Source organism: Bison bison, unplaced genomic scaffold, assembly GCF_000754665.1.
Source record: "Bison bison bison isolate TAMUID 2011002044 unplaced genomic scaffold, Bison_UMD1.0 scf7180017864106, whole genome shotgun sequence".
NCBI classification, from domain to species: domain Eukaryota; kingdom Metazoa; phylum Chordata; class Mammalia; order Artiodactyla; family Bovidae; genus Bison; species Bison bison.
The window spans coordinates 559,165-583,337 of record NW_011494678.1 but is presented as its reverse complement, the minus strand read 5'-3'; the positions used below and the strand labels follow the sequence as shown (position 1 = coordinate 583,337).

Genomic DNA, 24,173 nt, shown 5'->3' with positions numbered 1-24,173 from the left:
TAATGTCTCTGCTTTTTAATATGCTGTCTAGGTTGATCATAACTTTCCTTCCAAGGAGTAAGCATCTTTTAATTTCATGGCTTCAATCACCATGTTCAGTGATTTTGGAGCCCAGAAAAATAAAGTCAGGCACTGTTTCCACTGTTTCCCCATCTATTTGCCATGAAGTGATGGGACCGGATACCATGATCTTCGTTTTCTGAATTTGAGCTTTAAGCCAACTTTTTCACTCTCCACTTTCACTGTCTTCAACAGGCTCTTTAGTTCTTCTTCACTTTCTGCCATAAGGGTGGTGTCATCTGCATATCTGAAGTTATTGATATTTCTCCCGGCAATCTTGATTCCAGCTTGTGCTTCTTCCAGCCCAGCGTTTCTCATGATGTACTCTGCATATAAGTTAAATAAGCAGGGTGACGATATACCGCCTTGATATACTCCTTTTCCTATTTGGAACCAGTCTGTTGTTCCATGTCCAGTTCTAACTGTTGCCTCCTGACCTGCATATAGGTTTCTCAAGAGGCAGGTTAGGTGGTCTGATATTCCCATCTCTTTCAGAATTTTCCACAGTTTATTGTGATCCACACAGTCAAAGGCTTTGGCATAGTCAATAAAGCAGAAATAGATGTTTTTCTGGAACTCTCTTACTTTTTTGATGATCCAGCGGATGTTGGCAATTTGATTTCTGGTTCCTCTGCCTTTTCTACAACCAGCTTGAACAGCTGGAAGTTCACGGTTCACATATTGCTGAAGTCTGGCTTGGAGAATTTTGAGCATTACTTTACTAGCATGTCAGATGAGTGCAATTGTGCAGTAGTTTGAGCAATCTTTGGCATTGCCTTTCTTTAGGATTGGAATGAAAACTGACCTTTTCCAGTCCTGTGTCCATTGCTGAGTTTTCCAAATTTGCTGCCATATTGAGTGCAGCACTTTCATAGCATCATCTTTCAGGATTTGAAATAGCTCAACTGGAATTCCATCACCTCCACTAGCTTTGTTTGTAGTGATGCTTCCTAAGGCCCACTTGACTTCACATTCTAGGATGTCTGGCTCTAAGTGAGTGATCACACCATTATGATTATCTGGATCATGAAGATCTTTTTTTATACAGTTCTGTGTATTCTTGCCACCTCTTTTTAATATCTTCTGGTTCAGTTGGGTCCCTACCATTTCTGTCTTTTATTTGATATACTGTTTCTTATTTTTCTAAAGGATTTGCTTTTATATTTAAGTTATTTATCTACTTTATGTATATATTGTGTTTGGGATTTGACTGTATGATTTCCATAGGTATAATTAGTTGTCTTAGGATCATTTATTAAGTAATCCATCATTTACCCATTAGTCCAGAATGGCATTCAGATATCAACTTCTCATCCAGACATAGCTCTAATTTCAGTGTTTTATTCTATTCTACTTGTATGTTGACTGTTCTGTAATATCATATACTCCTTTTTTAATATGCAAGTACGCCTTTATGTTTAATTGGGGAAGTCCTTTCTACTTGTTCTTCTTCAAATATCTGGGCTTTCTTGGACCTTTTCCTCTTCTACATTTATTATATAATCATTTGTTCAAATACTATGAAAATCGCATTGGCTATGGGTGAAAGTTGTGTTAAAATTGGTTAAAGTTGTAGATTAACTTGAGCAGTGTTCATATCCATGAACATGGTATATGTCTTAATGAGTTTCTAAAGTTTTATAATATTCTTTCATCATCCCTAAGTTCATTAACATTTTTGTTGCTCTGGTGCCTGAGAATTTTCTTTTTTCTTTCAGAACCCAATATTTTTTTTCTTTTATCAGTTTTTGCCAGTATAGTATATATTAATGCAATTAATACTTGTATAAGCAAACTTTTTGAATGACTGTATTAAAAGTAATAATGTATTTATAAATTCTTTTGGGTTTTCTATTTGGACAATTAAGTTGTTTGGACTTTTTTATGGTATTTTTTTCTTATATTCCTCTCCTGATTAGAGCCTCTAGTACAAGATCAAATAAAACCAATGATCTTGATACAGCCACTATGGAGAACAGTATGGAGATTTCTTTAAAAACTGGTAATAAAACTACCATGAGGGTTTTCCAGGTTGTACTAGTGGTAAGGAACCTGCCTGCCAATATAGGAGATATCAGAAGTGCAATTCTCCTACTGGTTATATACCCTGAGACCATAATTGAAAAAGACACATGTGCCCACATGTTCATAGCAGCTCTATTTGTAATAGTCAGGACATGGAAGCAACAGAGATATCCATTGATAGATGAAGGGATAAAGAAGTTGTGGTACATATCAGCCATTTAAAGTAATGAATGAGTCAGTTGTAGTGAGGTGGATGAACCTAAAGCCTGCTATACGGAGTAAGGTAAGTCAGAAAGAGAAAAATAAATATCATATTTTAACACACATATATGGTATCTAGAAAAATGGTACTCATGAACCTATTTGCAAGGCAGGAATAGAGATGCAGATGTAGGAAATGGACTTCTGGACACAGCAGGGGAAGGAGAGGGTGGGACAAACTAAGAGAGTAGCACTGACATATGTACACTACCATACATAAAATAGATAGCTAGTGAGATACTGCTGTACAACACAGGGAGCTCAGCTTGGTGCTCTGCGATAGCCTAGAGAGGTGGGATGGGGGCAGTAAAAAGGGAAAGGATATATGTATATTTATAGCTGATTGATAGCTCAGTTGGTAAATAATCTGCCTGCAATGCTGGAGACCTGGGTTTGATCCCAGGGTTGGGAAGATCCCCTGGAGAAGGGAAAGGCTACTCACTCCAGTATTCTGGCCTGGAGAATTCCATGAACTGTATAGTGCATGGGGTTGCAAAGAGGTGGACATGACTAAGCAACTTTCACTTTCACTTTCATGTTGTTGTAGAGCAGAAACCAACACAATATGGTAAAGCAATTATCCTCTAATTTAAGAAAAAGGAATGATAGTTGCCATCTCATCTCTTTCATGAATTTAAAAGTAATGATCTTAATAACTGTTAAGAATAATATTTGATGTAAGGTTTTTATTTTAAAAGTTCACTAGTATTTGTAGTTTTTAAGACTTTTTATTGTTTATGAATACTGCATATTATTAAATGACTTCTACTTCACTTTATAATCTTTATTAATTTAATCTTCAAATTAAATTTGAATAACATCAATAGATTTTCAAATATTAACAGTAAGTCCACTACATATGAATGAGTTCCATTCTGAGACCACATTCGTAAGTCCAATTTGTTCATAAGTCCAACAAATTTAGTTCAGTAATCAAATAACATAATTGACTATATAATACTGTATTGTAATAGGCTTATGATACTTTTCATACAAATAATACATAAAAAACAAACAAAAGAATGAAAAAAATTAATCTTACAGTATAATCTTACACAGAATAATATAACGGAGAAGGCAATGGCACCCCACTCCTGTACTTTTGCCTAGAAAATCCCATGGACGGAGGAGCCTGGTAGGCTGCAGTCCATGGGGTCGCTAGAGTCGGACACGACTGAGTGACTTCACTTTCACTTTTCACTTTCATGCATGGGAGAAGGAAATGGCAACCCACTCCAGTGTTCTTGCCTGGAGAATCCCAGGGATGGGGAAGCCTGGTGGGCTGCCGTCTATGGGGTCGCACAGAGTCGGACATGACTGAAGAGACTTAGCAACCTGTTGTGGCCTGATTTCAGAATTAAGAATATATTAGTGGAGGTTCTTTATTTATATTCTAAAATAGTGTACTAAACATTTAGGTTTTGTGCTTTTTAAGTGTTTGACATAATTTCCTTGAAAAACTTCTGGGGTCTGAAGTTTTATTATTTGTGGATTTTAATAAATTGATATAATTTTCAAGATAATAATGACTTTATTACAGCTTTTCTATTTCCTCTGATCAAATTTACTAAGTTAGATTTGTTTAGGAAATGCTTGTATGGTCTAGATTTTCTGATCAATGCCATAAAATTGTTCACATATTATTTTAAAATATCTGATATAACTACTTTATTCCTTTCTTTAGTTCCTAATATACTTTGTATCTTTTCTTTTCTTCATAAGACTTGGCAGATGTTCATTTCCAGCTTAGTATCTACTCAAAAAACAAATGACTGTTTTGAACCTATTTGTTTAATCTTTGTTTTATTTTAATAGCAATAAATGCTTCTTTTCACTATTTAGTATTACTAATTTTTTTCCAGCTGCTTGTTTTCTGACTTTTTAAATGGGACACCAAAGCTCTAAATTGTCCCCTGACTATAGCTTAGTTTCATATGAAGTAGATATCCTCCCCTAATTTGCTTCATAATATTGAACTCAAATTCTGAGTTACTTAGAATATTTTTAAAATTTCTGAAATAAATTTCTGAAGTAAAATGAAGTCTTCTTTATTATTTCTGTGTTTCTGATATCTAGTTTTATTGCATATTTCTCAGGAAATATGATCTATTTAATATTACTTTTATTTTTAACACTTTTTATATGGTAAATTTTATAAACATTCATGAATGAATGACAGGAATGCACATTTTTTATTGTTGGATGATGAAACAAATTAGTTTGTTAAATTTTTCATGCTTCATCTGTCAACTGCAAAATGATGCATATATAATATTTTATAATTATTTCTTGCTCCTTTTGCCTTATATATTCAAAACTATGCCATTAGCTCTATATAGGCTTAGAAATTTTGCATCTTCTTGATGAATTCTAGCATTTTACTATTACATAGTGTCCTCTTTCATCTTCATATGCCTTTTTTTTCCTCTTAAAGTTCGTCTTATTTAATATTAGCATAGCCCTCTCTCTTGTCTTATTTGCCTACTATATTTTTTCATTCTTTCACTTTCAAATTTTCTATGATTAGAATTGCCTCTTTTAGACAGCTTAAAGCAAAATGTTGTTACTGTTTTTTTTAGAAAATTTATCAACTTGTTGATTTTCTATAAATGACTGACATTTATAATGATTACATATACATTTTATTGTATTTTGTGATTGTTTAGTCTTTTATTCCAAATTATTTCTGCTTTCTTTTTGATTAATTACTTTCTATTCTACCATTCCCCACTTTTTAACCTTAGCTTTCTATAAGCTATTATTATATTTATATTATTTTTCTTATTAAATTAAAAACAACTTATTTACTTAAGTTTGAAATTAATAAATGTGCCTGTCATCTAAATTGTATAAGCCTTTAAAATTCTTTAAGGATTGCCTCCTTCTTAACTTAAATGTTATTGCTGGTTATTACTTTAGTTAATTTATCTTAGTTCATGCTTATCAGTGTTTATGTATAACTTTGCTTACTGGTCTTTTCAGTGTTCCAGTCCTAGTTAAGCACACAGATTCTAGAGCCATACTGCCTTGATTCTATAACTCTATGACTTCTCGCACCTTTCTTATTTCATTGCTGTTGTTTGTTTGAACTTTGATCTTTTTTCTACAGTTTTTAGTTTCTCAATATCTAAATGAAGACTAAGGTTACTGATTTTAGATCTTTATTCTTTTCTAATATAAGTACTTAATATCATAAACTTTCCTTTAAGTTCTACTTTAGCTTCATTCCACAATTTTGATATGTTGTATTTTCATTTAGTTAAAAAAATTTTTTTTTGTCATTACACCTGCTTTTTTGACCTTGGGTTATTTAGAAATGTGTTGTTTAATTTCCAAACATTATAGAGTATTCTTTCCAGGTATCTTTCTATGATTGATTTCTAGTTTAATTCTGTTATATTTCTACAGCATGCTCTGTATGATTTCTACTCTCTAGATGTGTTAAAGTTTATTTTGTGATCCAGAAAATTGTCCATCCTGGTGAATACTCCATGTGCACTTGAAGAGAATGTGTTTTCCACTGATGTTGGATGGGAGTATATTCAATAAATTCAATTAGATAGTTGGTTGATTGTGTAGTTTAAGTCATCTATGTTTTATTAAGCTGATGTCCCGTGTTCAATAAGTTACTGAAAGGAGTGCTGTTGTGGATTTAGCTATTTCTTTATTCAGATTTATGAATTTTGCCTTACATATTTTGGAGATCTTTTAGAGCTTATATATTTAGAATTGTTATGCCTTCTTGAAAACTGACTCTTTTATTATTATACAAGTGTTGGGTTCTTCCTTGGTGGCTCAGAAGATAAAGAATCTGCCTATAATACAGGAGACCTGGGTTTGATCAAACCTGTGTCTCCTGCATTGGCAGGCAGATTCTTTACCACTAGGCCACCTGGGAAGCCCAGTTTTTTTCTACTTGGTGTTAATTTTCACTAATTTCTTTTTATCCTGAGTAAAAGATTCTGCCCCATGAATTACAGTTGTTATGCTAGTATATTAGTTCATTAATTAAACAAACTTTTTAAAATGTGCATATTATTAGTTGACTATGGAAATACTGGGGTTATGATGAAGTATAAAAGATTGTGTCTGCATACTTAGATTATACCAGAATGTATTTGATGAACATTATTTTTATAAAAACTTTTCAATAAATAAAGTTTTAAGTAAGTAAAGATTAAGCAGTTCTTTTTAATCTCCAAAAGGCTGAAGCATGTTATCACAATTGAGCCTTATAATTTTCAAAAAGAATGAACATTTTCACAATTGATCCTCATTTAAAATATGTTGAATTTTAAATAAGGACACATGAACTAGGTCTACTATATGTAGGTCAAAGTTTCTCAGTCTTAGCATTGTTGATATTTGACATAGATAATCACTCTATTTGTTTATAGCATTCCTGGCCTGTACCCACTATATATCAGCATTACCACTGTTTCTCAGTTGTCACAACCAAAAAGGTCTCCAGACATTTGTAAATTTCTATGCTGAGTGGAAATTACCCTTCACTGAGGACCATTGCTATAAGCTTGGTTACTTTCTTAATATGTCACCTAAATTTTGGTGAAGCAGTATTTCATACAAGTTAGTGTAAATATAGAATTATGTCATGCCTATGTAATATAAATACTTTCACTGGAATTTGGTTACTTGTCTTAACAAAGTGAGAACTTCCCCAGTGGCTCAGATGGTAAAGCATCTGTCTACAATGTGGGAGACCTGGGTTTGATCCCTTGGTCGGAAAGATTCCCTGGAGAAGGAAATGGCAACACACTCCAGTACTCTTGCCTAGAAAATCCCATGGACGGAGGAGCCTGGTGCAGGCTACTGCCCATGAGGTCACAAAGAGTCGGACACGACTGAGCGACTTCGCTTTCTTAACAAAGTGAGTTGAAACATAACTCCAAACAGTGTGTAAGAGAAGAAGCAAAGTTTTTGGAACCAGAAAGGCTTGTTTTGAAATCTCTGCTCTGTGTAGATAATACAAGGGAATAAGCCTTGAAACCACAGGATAATTAATTTCTTATCCTTCATGCTTTACCTAGATTCTAATTCAATTTCTATAATCAGGGCATTTGAACATTCTATCATTATCACATGGACTATCTAAGAACTCCCTGTTGCTGCAATGACTTCATGTAGAAAAAATTTTAATCATTGAGTTCATTTTCTTCTTTCCTCATTCATACAGACACATTGACCTCCCTGCTAGATGTATAATACACTAATTTTCCAATATATTGGACTCTAATAATGAACAATAAATGAAAAAGTGGAAAGTATCTGTGTAAATCTTAGTTTGGGTATGTTGAATGTACCAGCAAGCTGGTAGAAAGTAGTTTGTAAGAAGGCAGATGTAACTAATGAACTGTTGCAAGTATTTTAGACTAAAGAGATCCAGTAACTTTCAAAAAATCTTTCTAAAGTCCATAAGAAGAGAATATGAAATTTAGTTAAAAGATTACCAGGACATTTCCTTAAAACGTAGGCTGATTGTAAGTCATCAGAAACCAGTAATTCTGGCTATTTTTGGTTCCTGCTTCTGGCTTGGAGAATTCCATGGACTATATATAGTCCTTAGGGTTGCAGAGTCTGACATGACTGAACGACTTTCACTCATTACATTATTGCAGTGAGGTTTTACTGTATATGACAAAAATGAATTCCAGAGAGAAAAAGGTTAATCAGAAATTGGGGATATAAAATTACATTTTGCAATGGACTAATTGCTATAATAAAAATTTGGATTTATGTTTCTAAATAGTGATAGTAATTTTAAATGCATAAGATTCCAAAAGAAAAGAAAATAGCAACAAGATAAAGAATGAGCATTTATGAGATGGATGAAGAAGGACAAAAAGGAGTTGCCACACAAGTAAAGATGGAATCAGGATAACAGAATTTTAAATAAAACCAGTTATTGTGTTTGGTAAGTCAGAGGTAAATTTCAAGTGAAGCTAATGAAACTTAAATTTCAAGACTCATCAGTTGCCTGAGCCCCTTCTAAAGCCCTGGTTAGGGCACTGTGTCTAGTAATTTGTTCTTCCTTGAAAGTGAAAGTGAAAACCACTCTTTCATGTCTGACTCTGTGACCCCAAGGACTACATAGTCCATGGAATTCTCCAGGCCAGGACACTGAAGTGGGTAGCCTTTCCCTTCTCCAGGGGATCTTCCCAACCCAGGAATCGAACCCTGGTCTCCCACATTGCAGGCAGATTCTTTACCAGCTGAGTCACAGGTGAAGCCTAAGAATACTGGAGTGGGTAGCCTGTCCCTTCTCCAGGGGATCTTCCTGACCCAGTTCTTTCTTAAGAGCCCTCAAAATTGTATAAGCTTCATTTCCATGAAAAAACAGATTGATTACCACACAGTTTTATCATATATATATATTTACTTGGTTTTATTTGGTATTTGTTTTTACTCATTTCATTTTAAAAATAGTAATGCTATAAAAATTATTCTAAGTTCTTAACACTTAAGTAAGACATAATATTTTTGCTCCTAGCATTTTGATACAAATATGTATTGAATTTATTTAAATTCTACACATTCATGACTAACCTAAACTTTTCTAGAGGTCCATTTTCTGACTTAAGTTGTTTTTTCTTTTTTTCTCTTCTACTGACTGAAGGGAGAACAGTTAGAAAAGTATTATATCTGTTATCATAATGCCTATTTTTTAATTAAATTGCTGTGATTAATGTGACTATAACTTCCCTGGTGGCTCAGTGGTGAAGAATCCACCTGCCAGTGTAGGAGATGTGGGTTTGATCCCTGGGTTGGGAAAATCCCCTGGAGGAGGAAATGGCAAAATTCTCCAGTATTCTTGCCTGGAGAATCCCATGGACAGAAGAGACTGGCGGACTACAGTCCATGGGGTTGCAACAAGTCAGACATGACTTAGGGGCTCAACAACAAAGTGAATGCAACACTGCTTAGCTGAACAAGCATTTCATTTACTATTATAACCCAAAATCACAATGCAATTACTGGCTTAGGGCTTTTTAGGGGTTTTTTGTTTGTTTATTTTTTAATTAAAGATTTGGAAATGGGGTTTTTACTTTTAGGGCCCTGGAACTGAAGTTAATATATAATTTCCTGTAACAACAACAACAACAAGATGACTCGTAAACATTTGGAGGTTGGCTCAACAAAAATGGACAAATGTGTGTTTACTGCACATTGAATCTCCTAAAGCCTTTAATACACTGATACCTGACTCCCACCCTGGACATTCTAATGTATCTGGTATCTGATACAATTTTAGCCTTGGGATCTTTAAAAATTCCCCATATGATTCTAATATGCAGCAGGATTTGTGAATCACTGGTCTAATATATTAAGCAATTCCAAATTACTTGAGTGATGATAGCTTCTGATACTTCAATTTTGAAAATTAGCACATTACCAAAAGCCATGACTTTACCTATGATGTTTGGTTCAAAACAAATTAATATTTGTTTGCTTTTAATATCATTTTAGTTGTCTGTATTTTTATTCCAAAAGATATACTTCATTTTGGTATTTAAAAAAAAATTCAATATTGCTTTTTTCAAAAGGAAATTTACATAAAACATGATGAAATATTTAACATTTCAGTTGAGTTGACCAAATACCAAACTATATCAAATAGAGATGCAAATCTTAATTAGTTTTATCTAAATCAAATATCACATTAATATGTTGTTGTTGTTCTCCCTTGGTATATAAACAAGCTTTAAGGAGAAATGTTGAGTGAATCTTGATGCTATGACTGTGTATATAATCTATTATGGGGCTTCCCAGTGACTTAGTGGTAAAGAATCCACCTGCAATGAAGGAGAAACAGGAGATGTGGGTTTGATCCCTGGGTGGGGAAGATCCCCTGGAGGAGGAAATGCCAACCCAACCTGTTTCAGTATTCTTGCCTGGGAAATCCCATGGACAGAGGAGCCTGACAGGCTACAGTCCATAGGGTGGCAAAGAGTCAGACCCAACTGAGCCCATACACCCACATAATCTATTACTGCATTTTTAAATGAAGAAACAGTAAACTTTTATGTATGTGTATGTGTGAATATGTATGCATTGGGCTCCCAGATGCATGTTTACTGTCAATATAATACATTTATTCAAAATGTTCAAGTTTAACAGTGTACTCGGCATAGTAGAGCTGCTGCTATTTTTATTAAACATTATTCCTCTTTAGAACATATTTGAGATAGGTACTGGCCCAAACTGATAACTTTCTCCAGATCATTTTGCATAATGCAGCATCTTTGGTATCGGAGTGCCACCACTATCTTAAACATTCTGACTGACTTTGCTGAGTTTGCAGTGGCAACAATGATAACGCCGATTGTAAAATGCAAGTGCAGAGCAGTGACTGTCAAATAAATCCTAACATGTTCCTTATAGCCAGACTGATTTTTTAAATTTTCCTAACTAGCATAATCTATATTCCAGTTAATAATTTAGTAATAATCAGCTCCTTATCTTCTGAAAAGGAGAGTCTGTTTTGAATCACAAGGCAACTGACCTTGAAGGTAGGTTTAATATATGCAGATTTCTCATATCACCTCTAAGCTTTACTCAGAGTATTTTCTTGGTTAATTTAGGTCTCAGCTATGCAGCCCTCCTTTTGTCTATCCTAACAGTAACTGATTTAATTACATTATTTTTCACTCTCCTTTAGTTTGGAGTTTTACATTTATTGTGTAACTAGTTTTAAATAAAAATATGATGTTTTAATGAGCAAATAGAAAAAAATGAATAGCTGACATAAGCTGTAAATATTATAAAAATAATAATATATTTGTAATCTAATTTGCCTATTAACAAGGTACTATGTATCTTTCTCTAATTTACTTATTTATTTAACCTTTTTTTTAGTAGTGATGTGAGTTATTTGCATTGATCACATTGAAAGTGGATCTAAAATAAGGGTTTAAAATTGTTTCCTTCAGGAATTGAAAAACTATGACTTAAGCAGTGAGCTATGGAATAATTTAATTATTTAAAGGGAATTAGAAAACTTTGTAAGCAAAATTTATGAAAGTTCAGTTAAATTTTAAATGTTGTCCAGCAATTCTAAGTTAGGAGTATATATCAATAATAATAATAGATATTTTTAATGTTGGTAATGACTTTGGTTTAAAATACCTAATGAGTTATATGATTTTCCTGGTCATTGCATGACCATCAGCTGGATCAAAGTAGTGGAGGGGGGGAGGGGAAAGACAAGGAGAAATTGTTTTTGGTTATCTAAAAATTATGTATAGTCTGGGCTTTAAGAAAGGACTTACTTATTAAGCTCTTTGAAACCTAAAATCCCATCCCATTTCAAACTTCTTTGCAGGTCAGTGATAGCAACTTACTTTGAAGATTAAAATACGTATTTTGATTTGTTTTAATTTTTAGGTATGTTTGTTTTCCCTCATCCACAGCAGAAATGATAAGAGACAAGATTTCTATTTCAGAAAAGGAATGTTGGTCAGGTTAAGACAGTGGCAGCAAGGAAAATAATGATGTTTTAATTGACTTTTTTTGAGACACAAAAGGTGGCTTTGCTTTGAATTAATAAGGCATTTTATTGAGTAGCATTCTCCTCTTTGCTTCTTGTTTAGATTGAAAAATAGACTGGGTTGATTTGGGTTGCTACTCTTCATGTAACTTTTAGTGATCTTCATACTTGGAAAAGTAGAACATGGAAACAAAAAAAAACGATTAATGTGCTTTTGGGATCAGTATAGTACTTTGGGTAATGAAAAATCATCTTAAAGGAATACATTTACAGAACAAATTTTATTAAACAAAACTTTAAAATAAAAGGGCTTCCCTTGTAGCTCAGCTGGCAAAGAATCCGCCTGCAATGTGGGAGACCTGGGTTCAATTCCTGGGTTGGGAAGAGCCCCTGGAGAAGGGAAAGGCTACCCACTCCAGTATTCTGGCCTGGAGAATTCCGTGGAATGTATAGTTCATGGGGTTGCAAAGAGTCAGACATGACTGAGCAACTTTCACTTTAAAATAAAATGTTTTAATATTAATATTCCAAATTATTTTCATGAAAATTATTTTATAAAAATAACTAATTTTTATTAGCCTGTTTTCTATGTTAAATCATGGTCAGAAGGAATGATTCAATTAAATATAAAGTATAGAACAGTTTAACAGGCTCAATAGTCTTGCAGATAAGATAGAAATGTTTCAGCTATTATCTTGAATAGTTAGTCAGTAGTAAATTGAGTTGTCTTCTTTAAATACTATGCTATTTTCATCTCTTGTTATATTGCTCTAAAGAAGTTTAAATATCATATTTCACATGCCAGTTTAAGAAACTTGCTTTAAACTTTTTCTAGAATGTTAGTTGTGCTATTTAAAATCAACCCTTTATCTACAAATAATGTTCTTTCTCTCTGAGGTACTTGAGCTGACTAGGCCTAAGAAGGTACATTTTAGTTTGCAAACTGTGAGATCACACTAAAAAACCATAACATTTTGTTCAGTGTACAAAATAGATATTGCAAAGTGACCTTTGTTTAAAGAGTTTTCAGTAGATCATAGTTTACCATGTATATTTATATTTGTGCATGTAGATTAAGTTCATATATCTCTATTTTAGAAAATGTTATTACAAATTACTGTCAGAAATTAGCATGAATATTTGGTGACTCTCCCAAGTAAACCATAAGAAGTAAATTTAAAATTGCTCATAAATTTGTGTTGAATGTTTAATAACATAAGTCCCATTTATTAAGGACAATTATTTCTTTATCACCAAAGCATAAAATTAATACTTTTTTTCTTACAGCTACTTAAATGTAGCCTTAATGAACTTATCCAAAAGAAGTGCCTGATGAAGCAATTATGAAAAGCTCCCTGAACTTTTCATCTGTCCCTTTCTTGAAAATGAATGAATTTTAATATGAAAATATATAAGCAAATGCCATAACTGTTTTATGCATCTACATTCTATACAATTAATTTGTATAATTTTATTTTGTTCAATTGTGCCTAGTGACATGTTTCCCAAAATCAGTTACTAAATTATGAAAATGCCATAATCAGTATTGAATGGGAAAACACAAAATATCAAAGAGTGTGACACTTGCTTGATTATGATGCATAATCAAAAATCCAAACGTAACCATGACTAAAATTATTTCTGTGTGACCTTTTTTTACATTATCTCTTTGTTTCCTTTCTTTCTCATTCTCCTCATTGTCCTTCCCTACTCCTCTTTAAGCAAATAAAAATATTTGAATGAAGCCTGATGAATTTTAAAAGTAGAAAGATTTTTCATATGGAAGAATAGAGATTTATTTTTAAGTATAAATTATTTAATGTTAAAATCAATTCAAGAAAAAAATCTAACTGGTATCTACTTAGCCAGCTCTCTGTATTGACTCAGGTTCTCAACTTCCTTTGTGGAAGATGTTAATTATTAATAGTTTCTAGGGTAAGTTACTTTCCTTAAGGAAAAGGTATCTTTTTTGTTTTAAAGAATATTGATTGTTTTATTTTACATTTCTCTGTTTACTAGTGTGGTTTGTCATTTTCCCATGCTGTAGTTCAGTTCTTCATCATAAATCTTTTTATCTTATTGTGCTAAGAACATCTGAGTGTGTACCTTTTTAACAAATTTTCAAGTTGTGTGATACATTATTACAATGTTGTATGGCAGATTTCTAGAGCTTATTGATCTTGCTTCACTAACATTTTAAATCCATTAATTGGTAACTCCTTCTTTCTCTGTCCTGTTGACTCCAGGCAACCACTATTCCTCTCTTTGAATCTACAGGGATGACTACTTTAGATATCTTCTATTAGTGGAATCATGCAGTATTTGTCTTTCTGTGATGGGCTTATTTTACTTATCCTAATATTTTTAAGGTTCATCCGTTTTGTCATATGTATCATCAGTTCATTCCTTTTTTAAGGCCGAATAGTATTCCATTATATACCACACCTTTTTTTTTTAATCCATTCATTCACTGATGGACATTTATACCGTTTCCACTGTGGTTATTGTGAATAGTCCTGTAGTGTCCTCTGACCATCTCATCAACTCTGTATAGTTATCAAGTGTTACTTGTATTTGTTACTTAGTGTGTTAGTGTCATTTATTCTTATTTTTTAATTCTATAATTTAATTAAATTTGCATAACTTAACGAAACATGAGTGGAAAAAGAAAAAGATTTCCCTATGAACACTACGGGAAATACTTTGAAAGTGAATAAAAGCAAGTTGATCAAAATATATTAAGTATTTCAAAAACTACAAAATTCTAGAAGTCCTCCATATTCTGATTGCTTTATAAGTAGCTTTGACTTCTTTCTCCACTTCCAAAAAAATATGAGAGATCAAAGGCAGTGTATGGGATTTATAAAAAAACAAATAATAAAGAATTCAAATGTAAATTGGTATAGCCACCAAGAAGAATGGTATGGAGGTCCCTTAAAAAACTAAAAATAGAAATATCATGATCCAACAATCTTACTCCAGGACATATATCCTGAGAAAACTCTAATTCAAAAAGATATATGCACCCTTGGGACTTCCCTGATGGTTCAGTGGTTAAGACTTTGCCTTCCAATGCAGGGGGTGCAGGTTTGATCCCTGAGTGGGGAGCTAGGATCCCACACGCCTTGGGACCAAAAGACCAAAACATAAAATGGAAGCAATATTGTAACAAATTCAATAAAGACTTTAAAAATGTTCCACATCAAAAAATCTTTTAAAAAAGAGAGAAAAGATAAATGCACTCTAATGATGATAGCAGCATTGTTAACAACAGCCAAGACAGAAGAAAACTAAGTATCCATTGACAGGTGAATGGAAAAAGTAGAGTGGTACATCCATAAAATGGAATATTACTCAGCCAAGACAAAGAAGGAGCTAATACCGTTTGCAGCAAATGGGTGGACCTAGAGATCATCATACTAAGAGATGTAAGCCAATCAGAGAAAGACAAATATCATATGATTTCACTTATATATGGACTTTTGAGAAAATGATACAAATGAACTTATTTGCAAAACAGAAACACACTCCTAGACATAGAAAACAAATTTGTGGTTACCAAAGGAGAAAGGGAGGTGGGAAGAGGTAAATTAGGAGCTTGGGATTAACAAGTACACAGTACTTTATATAAAATAGATAAATAATAAGGTCCTATTGTAGAGGACAGGGAACTATATTCAATATCTTGTAATAACCCATAATGGAAAAAATCTGAAAAAGGATATATATATATTATATATAATATATAACTGAATTTTATATATATATATAAAGCTGAATTACTTTGGTGTGTATAGAAACTAACAGAACATGAGTAAACCAGCTGTACTTGAATTTTAAAAAAAGAACTCCAAAGAGTGGATTTTTACTCAAATAAAAGGTCTTAGTTATCTAACAAAACAGTAGCAATTACACATATTAAGTGTGGATATACCATTTTTATGATTCTGTGTTCAATTACTTTATTTGTCTAACTAATTCAGTAAATTACTAATTCTAGAACTTAAGTAAAGAGGAATTCTACTCTACTTTGTAATTTCTTTGAAGAAATAAAGAAAAGAGAGAGACTTTCCTTCCCTAGAGTGAGGCTGGCTGAATGCTGTAGGAATTTCCACATCTGAATATCATTAGGAGAAAGACTGCCCCCTCTTGAGGAGATATGCTTCCTATTTAGATCTACTATATCTTCTGGAAATTCTCAAGTTTTTACTCCACAAAATAAGAAAGATAATTTACAATAATGTAGATGGGAAATGGGTTTCATCTTGAAAGCCAAATTTGAGGATTTGTGCTGAGATGAATTTAAAGCTCCTTCCACTTTTGACAGCAATGCCCTGATCCATGATGATGCTACCCATGAGCACAGGATGGAGTAGACGGAAAACAAAATCTGAATGAACTATGACAACTCTGTTCTCCTGTGAGAAATGTCCTCACGTTTCTCTTTTTATCACATTTCTCTTAAGTATTTTGCAGTCTTATAAACGAATGGTTCTCTACCTTTTTCTTTTCCTCTTTTCCTTCTGTTGGTGCCCTTCCATTGGTGACATACCTCAGCATTGGTCAGTCACTGCATGCATGGGAAAGAATGTGGGCAATGTGCCATACACTCTTTGGGTTTACAGGTAACACAACAGGTTTGTGCTGCCTCAGCACAAATGAGAACTACTTCATGCAAATGAAAACCACAGGATTTGCATGCTGTTCCCTTCAAAAACTGAATTACTACAGTTAAACTTGTAAACAAAATCAGCCCCTAAAATTTTTCCCTCCCCCAAATATCATCCTCACAATTACGAGTGCTACAGACTATGAAGGCAAGAGGGCTATTCCAGTGATCACTGTTTGATATAGTGACTCAGACTGCTAAAATGACTCTGCTCTTTTCTTCACAGTTCTGCACATGGCTTTGAATTTCAGAAGCCAGTCTTCTCAAATGAAAAATATAATAATTTCTGAGATGTAATAGTCACAAGGTTTATGGTATTGAGAAATTGAATAAGAAATACTATTTTGCAGTAATCTTTTTAAAATGTGGAAAATAAAATTCTTTTATAATGTAAATGTGACTGAAATTCTTTCTTAGAAGATAAAATTAGTAAACATCTTCTCAAAATATGTTTTTTTAATAAAAAATATATTTATATATGTAGAAATATAATCTTTTTTTAGCTCTCCAGTAACTTCATTAAAAAAAAATTTTTTTTATTGGAACATAGTTGCTTTATAATGTTGTGTTAGTTTGTAGTGTGCAGCAAAATGAGTCAGCCATACATGTACATATATCCCCTCCGCTTTGGAGTTCCTTCCCATTTAGGTCACCACAGTGCATTGAGTAAAGTATGTTCTCATTAGTTATCTATTGTATATGTAATTTCAGTAGTGTATAGGTATCAATCTCAATCTCCCAACTCCTCCTACCCCATTTCCCCCTTTGGTATCCATATATTGGTTCTACATCTGTGTCTCTATTTCTGCTTTGCAACATAAGATCATCTATACCATTTTTCTAGATTCCACATATATGCGTTAATATACGATATTTGTTTTTCTCTTTCTGCCTCACTTCACTCCGTATGACACTATCTCAATATTGTCTTCTCAATGTTCCCACTCTCTAAATTCTCCTTGTCACATATTCACATAAACGATACAGTGTACTGTAGAGATGTTAGATGTGAGAAAGTTGGTGACGGGAATGTGTAAATCCCCACGTTAGGGATAATCTTACTTAGATTGTGAGAATGTAATTGCCATTTAAAGTGAAAAGAAATGAAACCATATTCATGCATAAATAACTGTTTACTTATGACTTTTTGTTATTTTTATTTTTATTGAAGTTATAGAAGCACACATTTAAGAATCAACTAATTCTACAATGTTTCTCCCAAGAATTCTACAAAAGAAAAAACAAACAAAAAAACCTAGTGGGCATCATTCTCAGAGGACTTCTTTTAGCCTCCTTCCTTTTTCTTTTTGTTTTGCCCACTACTAGCCCGTGACTCTTGCCTGGAAGGTCCCACGGGCGGAGGAGCCTGGTAGGCTGCAGTCCATGGGGTCTCTACGAGTCAGACACGACTGAGCGACTTCACTTTCACTTTTCACTTTCATGCATTGGAGAAGGCAATGGCAACCCACTCCAGTGTTCTTGCCTGGAGAATCCCAGGGACGGGGGAGCCTGGTGGGCTGCCGTCTATGGGGTCACACAGAGTCGGACACGACTGAAGTGACTTAGCAGCAGCAGCAGCAGCCCATGACCCAGTGACATACCGCTTCATGAGTTTTTAGTTTTAGTGTTATCCATGGACTCTCCACTATGGAGAAGGAGGAACCAGTTTTCTTTCCTTCCCTGTCTTCATTGCATACTAGTATTCAGCCTCGAGCACATCTTTTCCAAGGGGTCTCCTGAAAGCAGTTTTTAAGGGCTCTCAGGTGGCCTGCCAGTGCAGGAGAGGTAAGAGATGTGAGTTCTGTCTCTGAGTTGGGAAGATCCCCTGAAGGAGGAAATGGCAGCCCACTCCAGTATTCTTGCCTGGAGAATCCCATGGACAGAGGAGCCTGGCGGGCTACGGTCCATAGGGTCACAAAGAGGCACAACTGAAGCGATTTAACACACGTGCAGGTGGCACACCGAGGCAAGCTTCTGAACATCTCTGGGCTGTCTAACAATTATTTATTGAAAGCCTGCAAGATACTCGCAACTGTACTAATTCTGCCCATTTACAAACCTTCAAGGGACACTGAATCATAAGTTGATAGTTTCAGGCCATATTAGGGCTATGTCCAGGCTTCTACTAGAATGTATCATAAATAAATCCCTTATCATTTCAAATCACAAATTTGTTTTTCCTCAACATAAAGTCAGCTTTACTGGATGGGTAAGAAAACTTAAAATTATCAAGTGCTTATGTTAAGTGTTAACTTGTAGTCTTTGACTTACCAAATTTATGACAAATCAGCCCCCCCCTTTTTTTTTTTCCCAGAACTTGTGGCATGCAGTTTCAGCCACTTAAATGGGATAAATCAGGCTCTAATGATGGTTCAAAACTGGAGATACTCTCTTTTCTATTTTTAATCCTCTTAGTGACATCATTTATTGTCTACTGGAAATCAATTTAGGAAATCATGTTAGTCCACTAAGCACTTCAGATAAGGTGATTCCATGAAGCATTCCAACATTATCACAAGGAATTGCTTGCCATAAAAGAAAAAGAAGTAAGCAGAATATGGCCTGCTGAAGGAGTTTACAGTTTTACAGCCCCTCCCACTGCAGCACATAAGTCATTCAGTTACAGTTAACTTTGGATTATCACTCACGGATTGGAAGCCCAACAGCCATCACGCAGTCTGGGCCTGTGGTGCCACTTGTATGTGTGTTTCTAAATCAATGATGAGGGTATCGGAACCGATACTGGACATGGAGATGGCAAATTACAGTGAAGTCTTGGACCCCACTTACACAACTTTGGAGTTTGACACTATGCAGATTCTGTATAATTCAAATGGTAAGTTCTCATCTGCTTGCCGAAAAAAGAAAAGTAAGTATAACTAGAGAATTAAAACTGAGATTCCTAGGGGGCAGCTCTGCGTTTTACTGCTAGAGAATTCAGGGCTTGCTTTTTCAGTGCACAAATTTGAGGCTTTTGCCCTTCATCACAAAATTTAAATGAATACTGCTACGGCTATTTTATGTTTGAGATAGAAAAAGCTTAGTTATGCGTCATAAAGTAACCTTGGGATTCTGTCATGGGCCATTCAGGTAAAAAGAGTAGTTTCAGCAGTTATTTTATTTATTGTAAATCACAGTAATGAGTTATATTGGCAGATTGCCTGTAAAGTGTATTTTCTATGCAACATTTTAAATGACATATAGAAAAGTTTCCTTAGAACCCTGGAGAGTTTTACTGGTTGCTTCCTCCTTTTATTATTCTAGTTCTTGATGACTGCTGATGAGAAACTGTATTTAAAATTACTATCAAGTTTTTGCCTTGAACACAAATATGTAAAGAAAGAAGAGTTTATATTATAACCGTACTTGACAAGCTAATGTTTAGCCTCACAAAGCTCTTAGTATTTATCTACTGTAACATTTTAACTTTAAATAAGACATGACTTGTTTAGAGCTCATGTCTTTATATAATAGAATACAGTTTACCATTGACTTTGAATTTAGGTATATTTTTCAAGTAAAAATCTTGTCCAAGATCAGTTATAATTGTTAGAATTCCTAAAATGTGCTAATTATGTATGCTTTGGAAAAATGTGTGTATGTGTGTATTTATGTGTATGCTGAGCTCAGAATTGAAAATGTATCTTGTACTCAGGATACCTTGAGGTTATACTGTGGTGTACAATTTCGATGACTGTGACAGCTGTATTATTAACAATAAACAACAATAATTTATTAGTAGGAAGATTTCTAGAAATATTCAGAAGATGAATTATGAAATTTTAGCACAAAAGAGAAGGAAATGGCAACCCACTCCAGTGTTCCTGCCTGGAGAATCCCAGGGACTGGGGAGCCTGGTGGGCTGCCGTCTATGGGGTCGCACAGAGTCGGACACGACTGAAGCAACTTAGCAGCAGCAGCACAAAAGAGTTAAAATCAATTTTCAGTACAACTATTAGGAAGTCACTATTTTGAAACTTTATGTTTAGACTTGATTAGAAGTATTTAATAAAGTATTTACTTCAGTTGACTCATGAATTTTTTAAAGGCTATAGATCACTAAATAATAGGGAATGACTTACCATATTTACTAAAACAATTGACTTTTTTGGTTATTTCTAAAGTGTTGTCTAACTTGTTTTCTTGTATTAATGTGTAAGTTTCTTGTTAGTAATATGTAAATATGACAATAAACTGGAATGAAGAGTTGAATATTTTTTTGTATTTCCATGTAATCTTCCAGAACACAATAAATTCTTAATACTTTTGCCGTATTTCTAATATCTATTCTATTTATGTTAAGAAAAGAAAAATTCCTAGCATTTAAATTCTAAAATGTCACATGATTAGCCTTAAATATATTCTCATTGAAGATATTTTTTAGTTTTATGAAGTTATATATGTCATAACTCAGGAGTATTAGTAAGTAGAATACATATATTGTCTCAGAATGTAGTTGGGACATGACAGTCTTTTATCTTTTTAAAATGGGAATATAGTAATGAATTATTATATTTATATTATTATATAATGTTATGATCAATTTAAGTTTATATTCTTATATATTCAATATCTTTTGAGTACATAGAGATGTGTTAAGATGTGTGCTCAGTTGTCAGTCATGTCTGACTCTTGGGACCCCATGGACTGCAGCTTGCCAGGTTTCTCTGTCCACAGGATTTTATAGGCAAGAATACTGGAGAGCATGGCCAGTCCCTCCTCCAAGGGACCTTCCCAACCCAGGGATCAAACCTGCATCTCTTGTGTCACCTGCATTGGCAGGTGGATTCTTTACCACCAGCGCCACTTGGGAAACCCATAAAGATGTGTTGTTAGTCAGTCATGTCCAACTCTTTTCGACCCCATGGACTGCAGCATGCCAGGCTTCCCTGTCCTTTACCATCTCCCAGAGCTTACTCAAACTCATGTCCATTGAGTCAGTGATGCCATCCAACCATCTTGTGTAGTTAACAATATTAACTAATTTAAGAAATAAGTAAAAATATCTATGTATATTTTTAAAAGCCTCTTTCTTTAAAACAATTAGGTATCACTTTATGTCAGGCATAGTTCTAGAGCTGGAAGACAGAGGGGCAACTAAGATAAATCCTCTGACATCATGAAGTTTTTATTCTGTGGGGAAAGATAGGTAATAAATGAACATACCAAAACATAATATAATTTTAGACAGTGAAGTGGTTAGTTTAAAGAATAAGTAGAATTCTGGGTTCTACTTGAGGGCAGATGGTAGATGACTCTTTTAGATGTATGTTTGCAGACTGTTTCTCAGCAAATGTAAAATTTGAGCAGAAACTGAATAGCCAGGTCATAGAAATTCTTGAGAAAGAGCTTCCTTTCAGGCAGAGCAAACAGCAAGTGTAAAGGTTCTGAGATGGGAACAGACTTCAAGGCTTGGGCAGGGGAACAGGCAACATTACTGAGGACTAAGGAACAGGATAAAAAATAGTGTGAAATAATGGGATCAGAGAGGTGGAGGGGGGACCTTTACACTCAGGGCTCTACAGGCCATGGGAAGATGTGTAGGCTTATTCTATAGCTGAGGATTGGATGCAGAAGACTAAGATGATGTGAATTTCTTATGCCAAGAGCACATTAGAGGCTTTGGGGCAATAAACAGTAGGGGAACCAAGCTGGAAGTATTTGAGAAATTAGATAGGAAGCTGTTGCAATAATCCAGGGGAAAGGTTATGTTTAATTGAATAAGGTGGCTATAGTGAAAGGGTGAAAATTTATGAATGCAATATATATTTCAAATATGATTTGTTGATTGGATATGAGCAGTGAAGGAAATAATTCAGTGAAGAGGCCAAGATTACTGGCAGTAGGTACCAGATGGTACCATTAACTGACGAGGGAAGACTAATGGAAGAATGAGTTCTAGAAGAAAAAAAAATGAGTTCTATTTTTGATACATTAATTTGCAGTTCTTATTAAACTCAAAAGTGAAGTTATTCAAGAGATATGTGGGTATTTCAGACTGAAACCCATGGGAGACATCAGAACTAAAGATAAGATGTGGGGATTTTTCATCATACAGATGATTTTTAATGACATGGGACTGGATGAACTTCCCTAGGGAAAGGGTATGATTGAGGGGCTGAGACCTGTGGTATCCCAAAGTCTAACCCTCAGAAATAGGAGTGGGGAGATTGTCATGGAGACTTGGCAGAAGCAGCTAGTGGTTAAAGAGAGAGCACTGGGGTGGAGCATCCCAGAAGCTGAGGAATGGACTATTTCATGCCCATGAATAACTAGTGCACCTGCTTGGTCACTCAGTCGTGTCTGACTCTCTGTGACCCCATGGATTGTAGCCTGCCAGGCTCCTCCATCCATGGAATTCTCCCAGCAAGAATACTGGAGTGCGTTGTCATGCCCTCCTCCAGGGGATCTTCCCCACGCAGGGATCGAACCCGAGTCTCCTGTGTCTCGTGCATCGCAGGCTGATTCTTTACCACTCAGCCATCAGGGAAGCCCTGAATATTTAGCAGGACCATTCCTATATGAAATACTCAGTGCTAACTTGCATTCTCCTCTTTCTTTAACAGATAGTTCTGTCCCAGAGACAACAAGTATGAATACCGCAGACAACGGTGTCAACTGTCTGTGTGCCATATGTGGGGACAGAGCAACAGGAAAGCACTATGGTGCCTCCAGCTGTGATGGGTGCAAGGGTTTCTTCAGACGCAGCATCCGCAAGAGTCACGTTTATTCCTGCAGGTACTTGAAATGCTCCTTCCAGAAAGGTGATCTTTAGCGATGTTTCAAAATGCCATGCAAAAAGTAAGGGAATAAAGAGCTTTTGAATTTCTATAACTCTAAGAACAAAATTTATAAGCTCCATTAAAAGTGAGTATGTGTGGTACATATAAACAATGGAATATTGCTCAGCCATTATAAAAGAACAGAATTGTGCATTTGTGTCACATTTGCAGAGATGTGGATGGACCTAGAGATTGTCATAGAGGGTGAAGTAGATCATAAAAAACAAATATTGCATATTAACACACATACATGAAATCTAGAAGAAAACAGTACACATGAACTTATTTACAAAGCAGAAGTAGAGACTCAGACGTACAGAGCAAACATACGGACACCTGGACAGGGAGGAGGGATATGTTGGGAAATCGGGATTGACAAACGTATACTACTGTATATTGGAGAAGGCAATGGCACCCCACTCCAGCACTCTTGCCTGGAAAATCCCATGGACAGAGGAGCCTGGTGGGCCGCAGTTCATGGGGTCGCTAAGAGTCGGACATGACTGAGCGACTTCACTTTCACTTTTCACTTTCATGCATTGGAGAAGGAAATGGCAACCCACTCCAGTGTTCTTGCCTGGAGAATCCCAGGGACGGCGAAGCCTGGTGGGCTGCCGTCTGTGGGGTCGCATAGAGTCGGACACGACTGAAGCGACTTAGCAGCAGCAGCAGCAGCAGCAATGATGCCTATTAGTTATTAGTAATAATTAATGTATAGCACAAGGGGAAAAAAAACAATGGAAAAAAAGTGAGTGCATGTGGATGTGTATACGATGCATTCACACTGGTGGTTTTTTATGAAACATTTTAGACTTATAAAATATATATTAAAACATCCACATACTTTTCACCCAGTTCAAACCAATATAGT

The 24,173-nt window shown here is 34.8% G+C and overlaps 1 protein-coding gene across 2 annotated transcripts in view; it reads left to right on the top strand.

Moving 5' to 3' along the window:
* HNF4G (hepatocyte nuclear factor 4, gamma) overlaps positions 1 to 24,173 on the top strand; it is a 137,253-nt gene that overhangs the window by 88,247 nt on the left and 24,833 nt on the right. The window contains exons 1-2 of one of the 2 annotated variants that reach the window (XM_010838865.1): positions 18,882 to 19,356; positions 23,087 to 23,258. In XM_010838865.1, the coding sequence (XP_010837167.1) occupies positions 19,221 to 19,356; positions 23,087 to 23,258 (308 nt within the window). In that variant the 5' untranslated portion in view covers positions 18,882 to 19,220. Of the gene's footprint in view, positions 1 to 18,881; positions 19,357 to 23,086; positions 23,259 to 24,173 lie in introns of those variants that run through there. The other variant, XM_010838866.1, reaches the window with a different exon arrangement.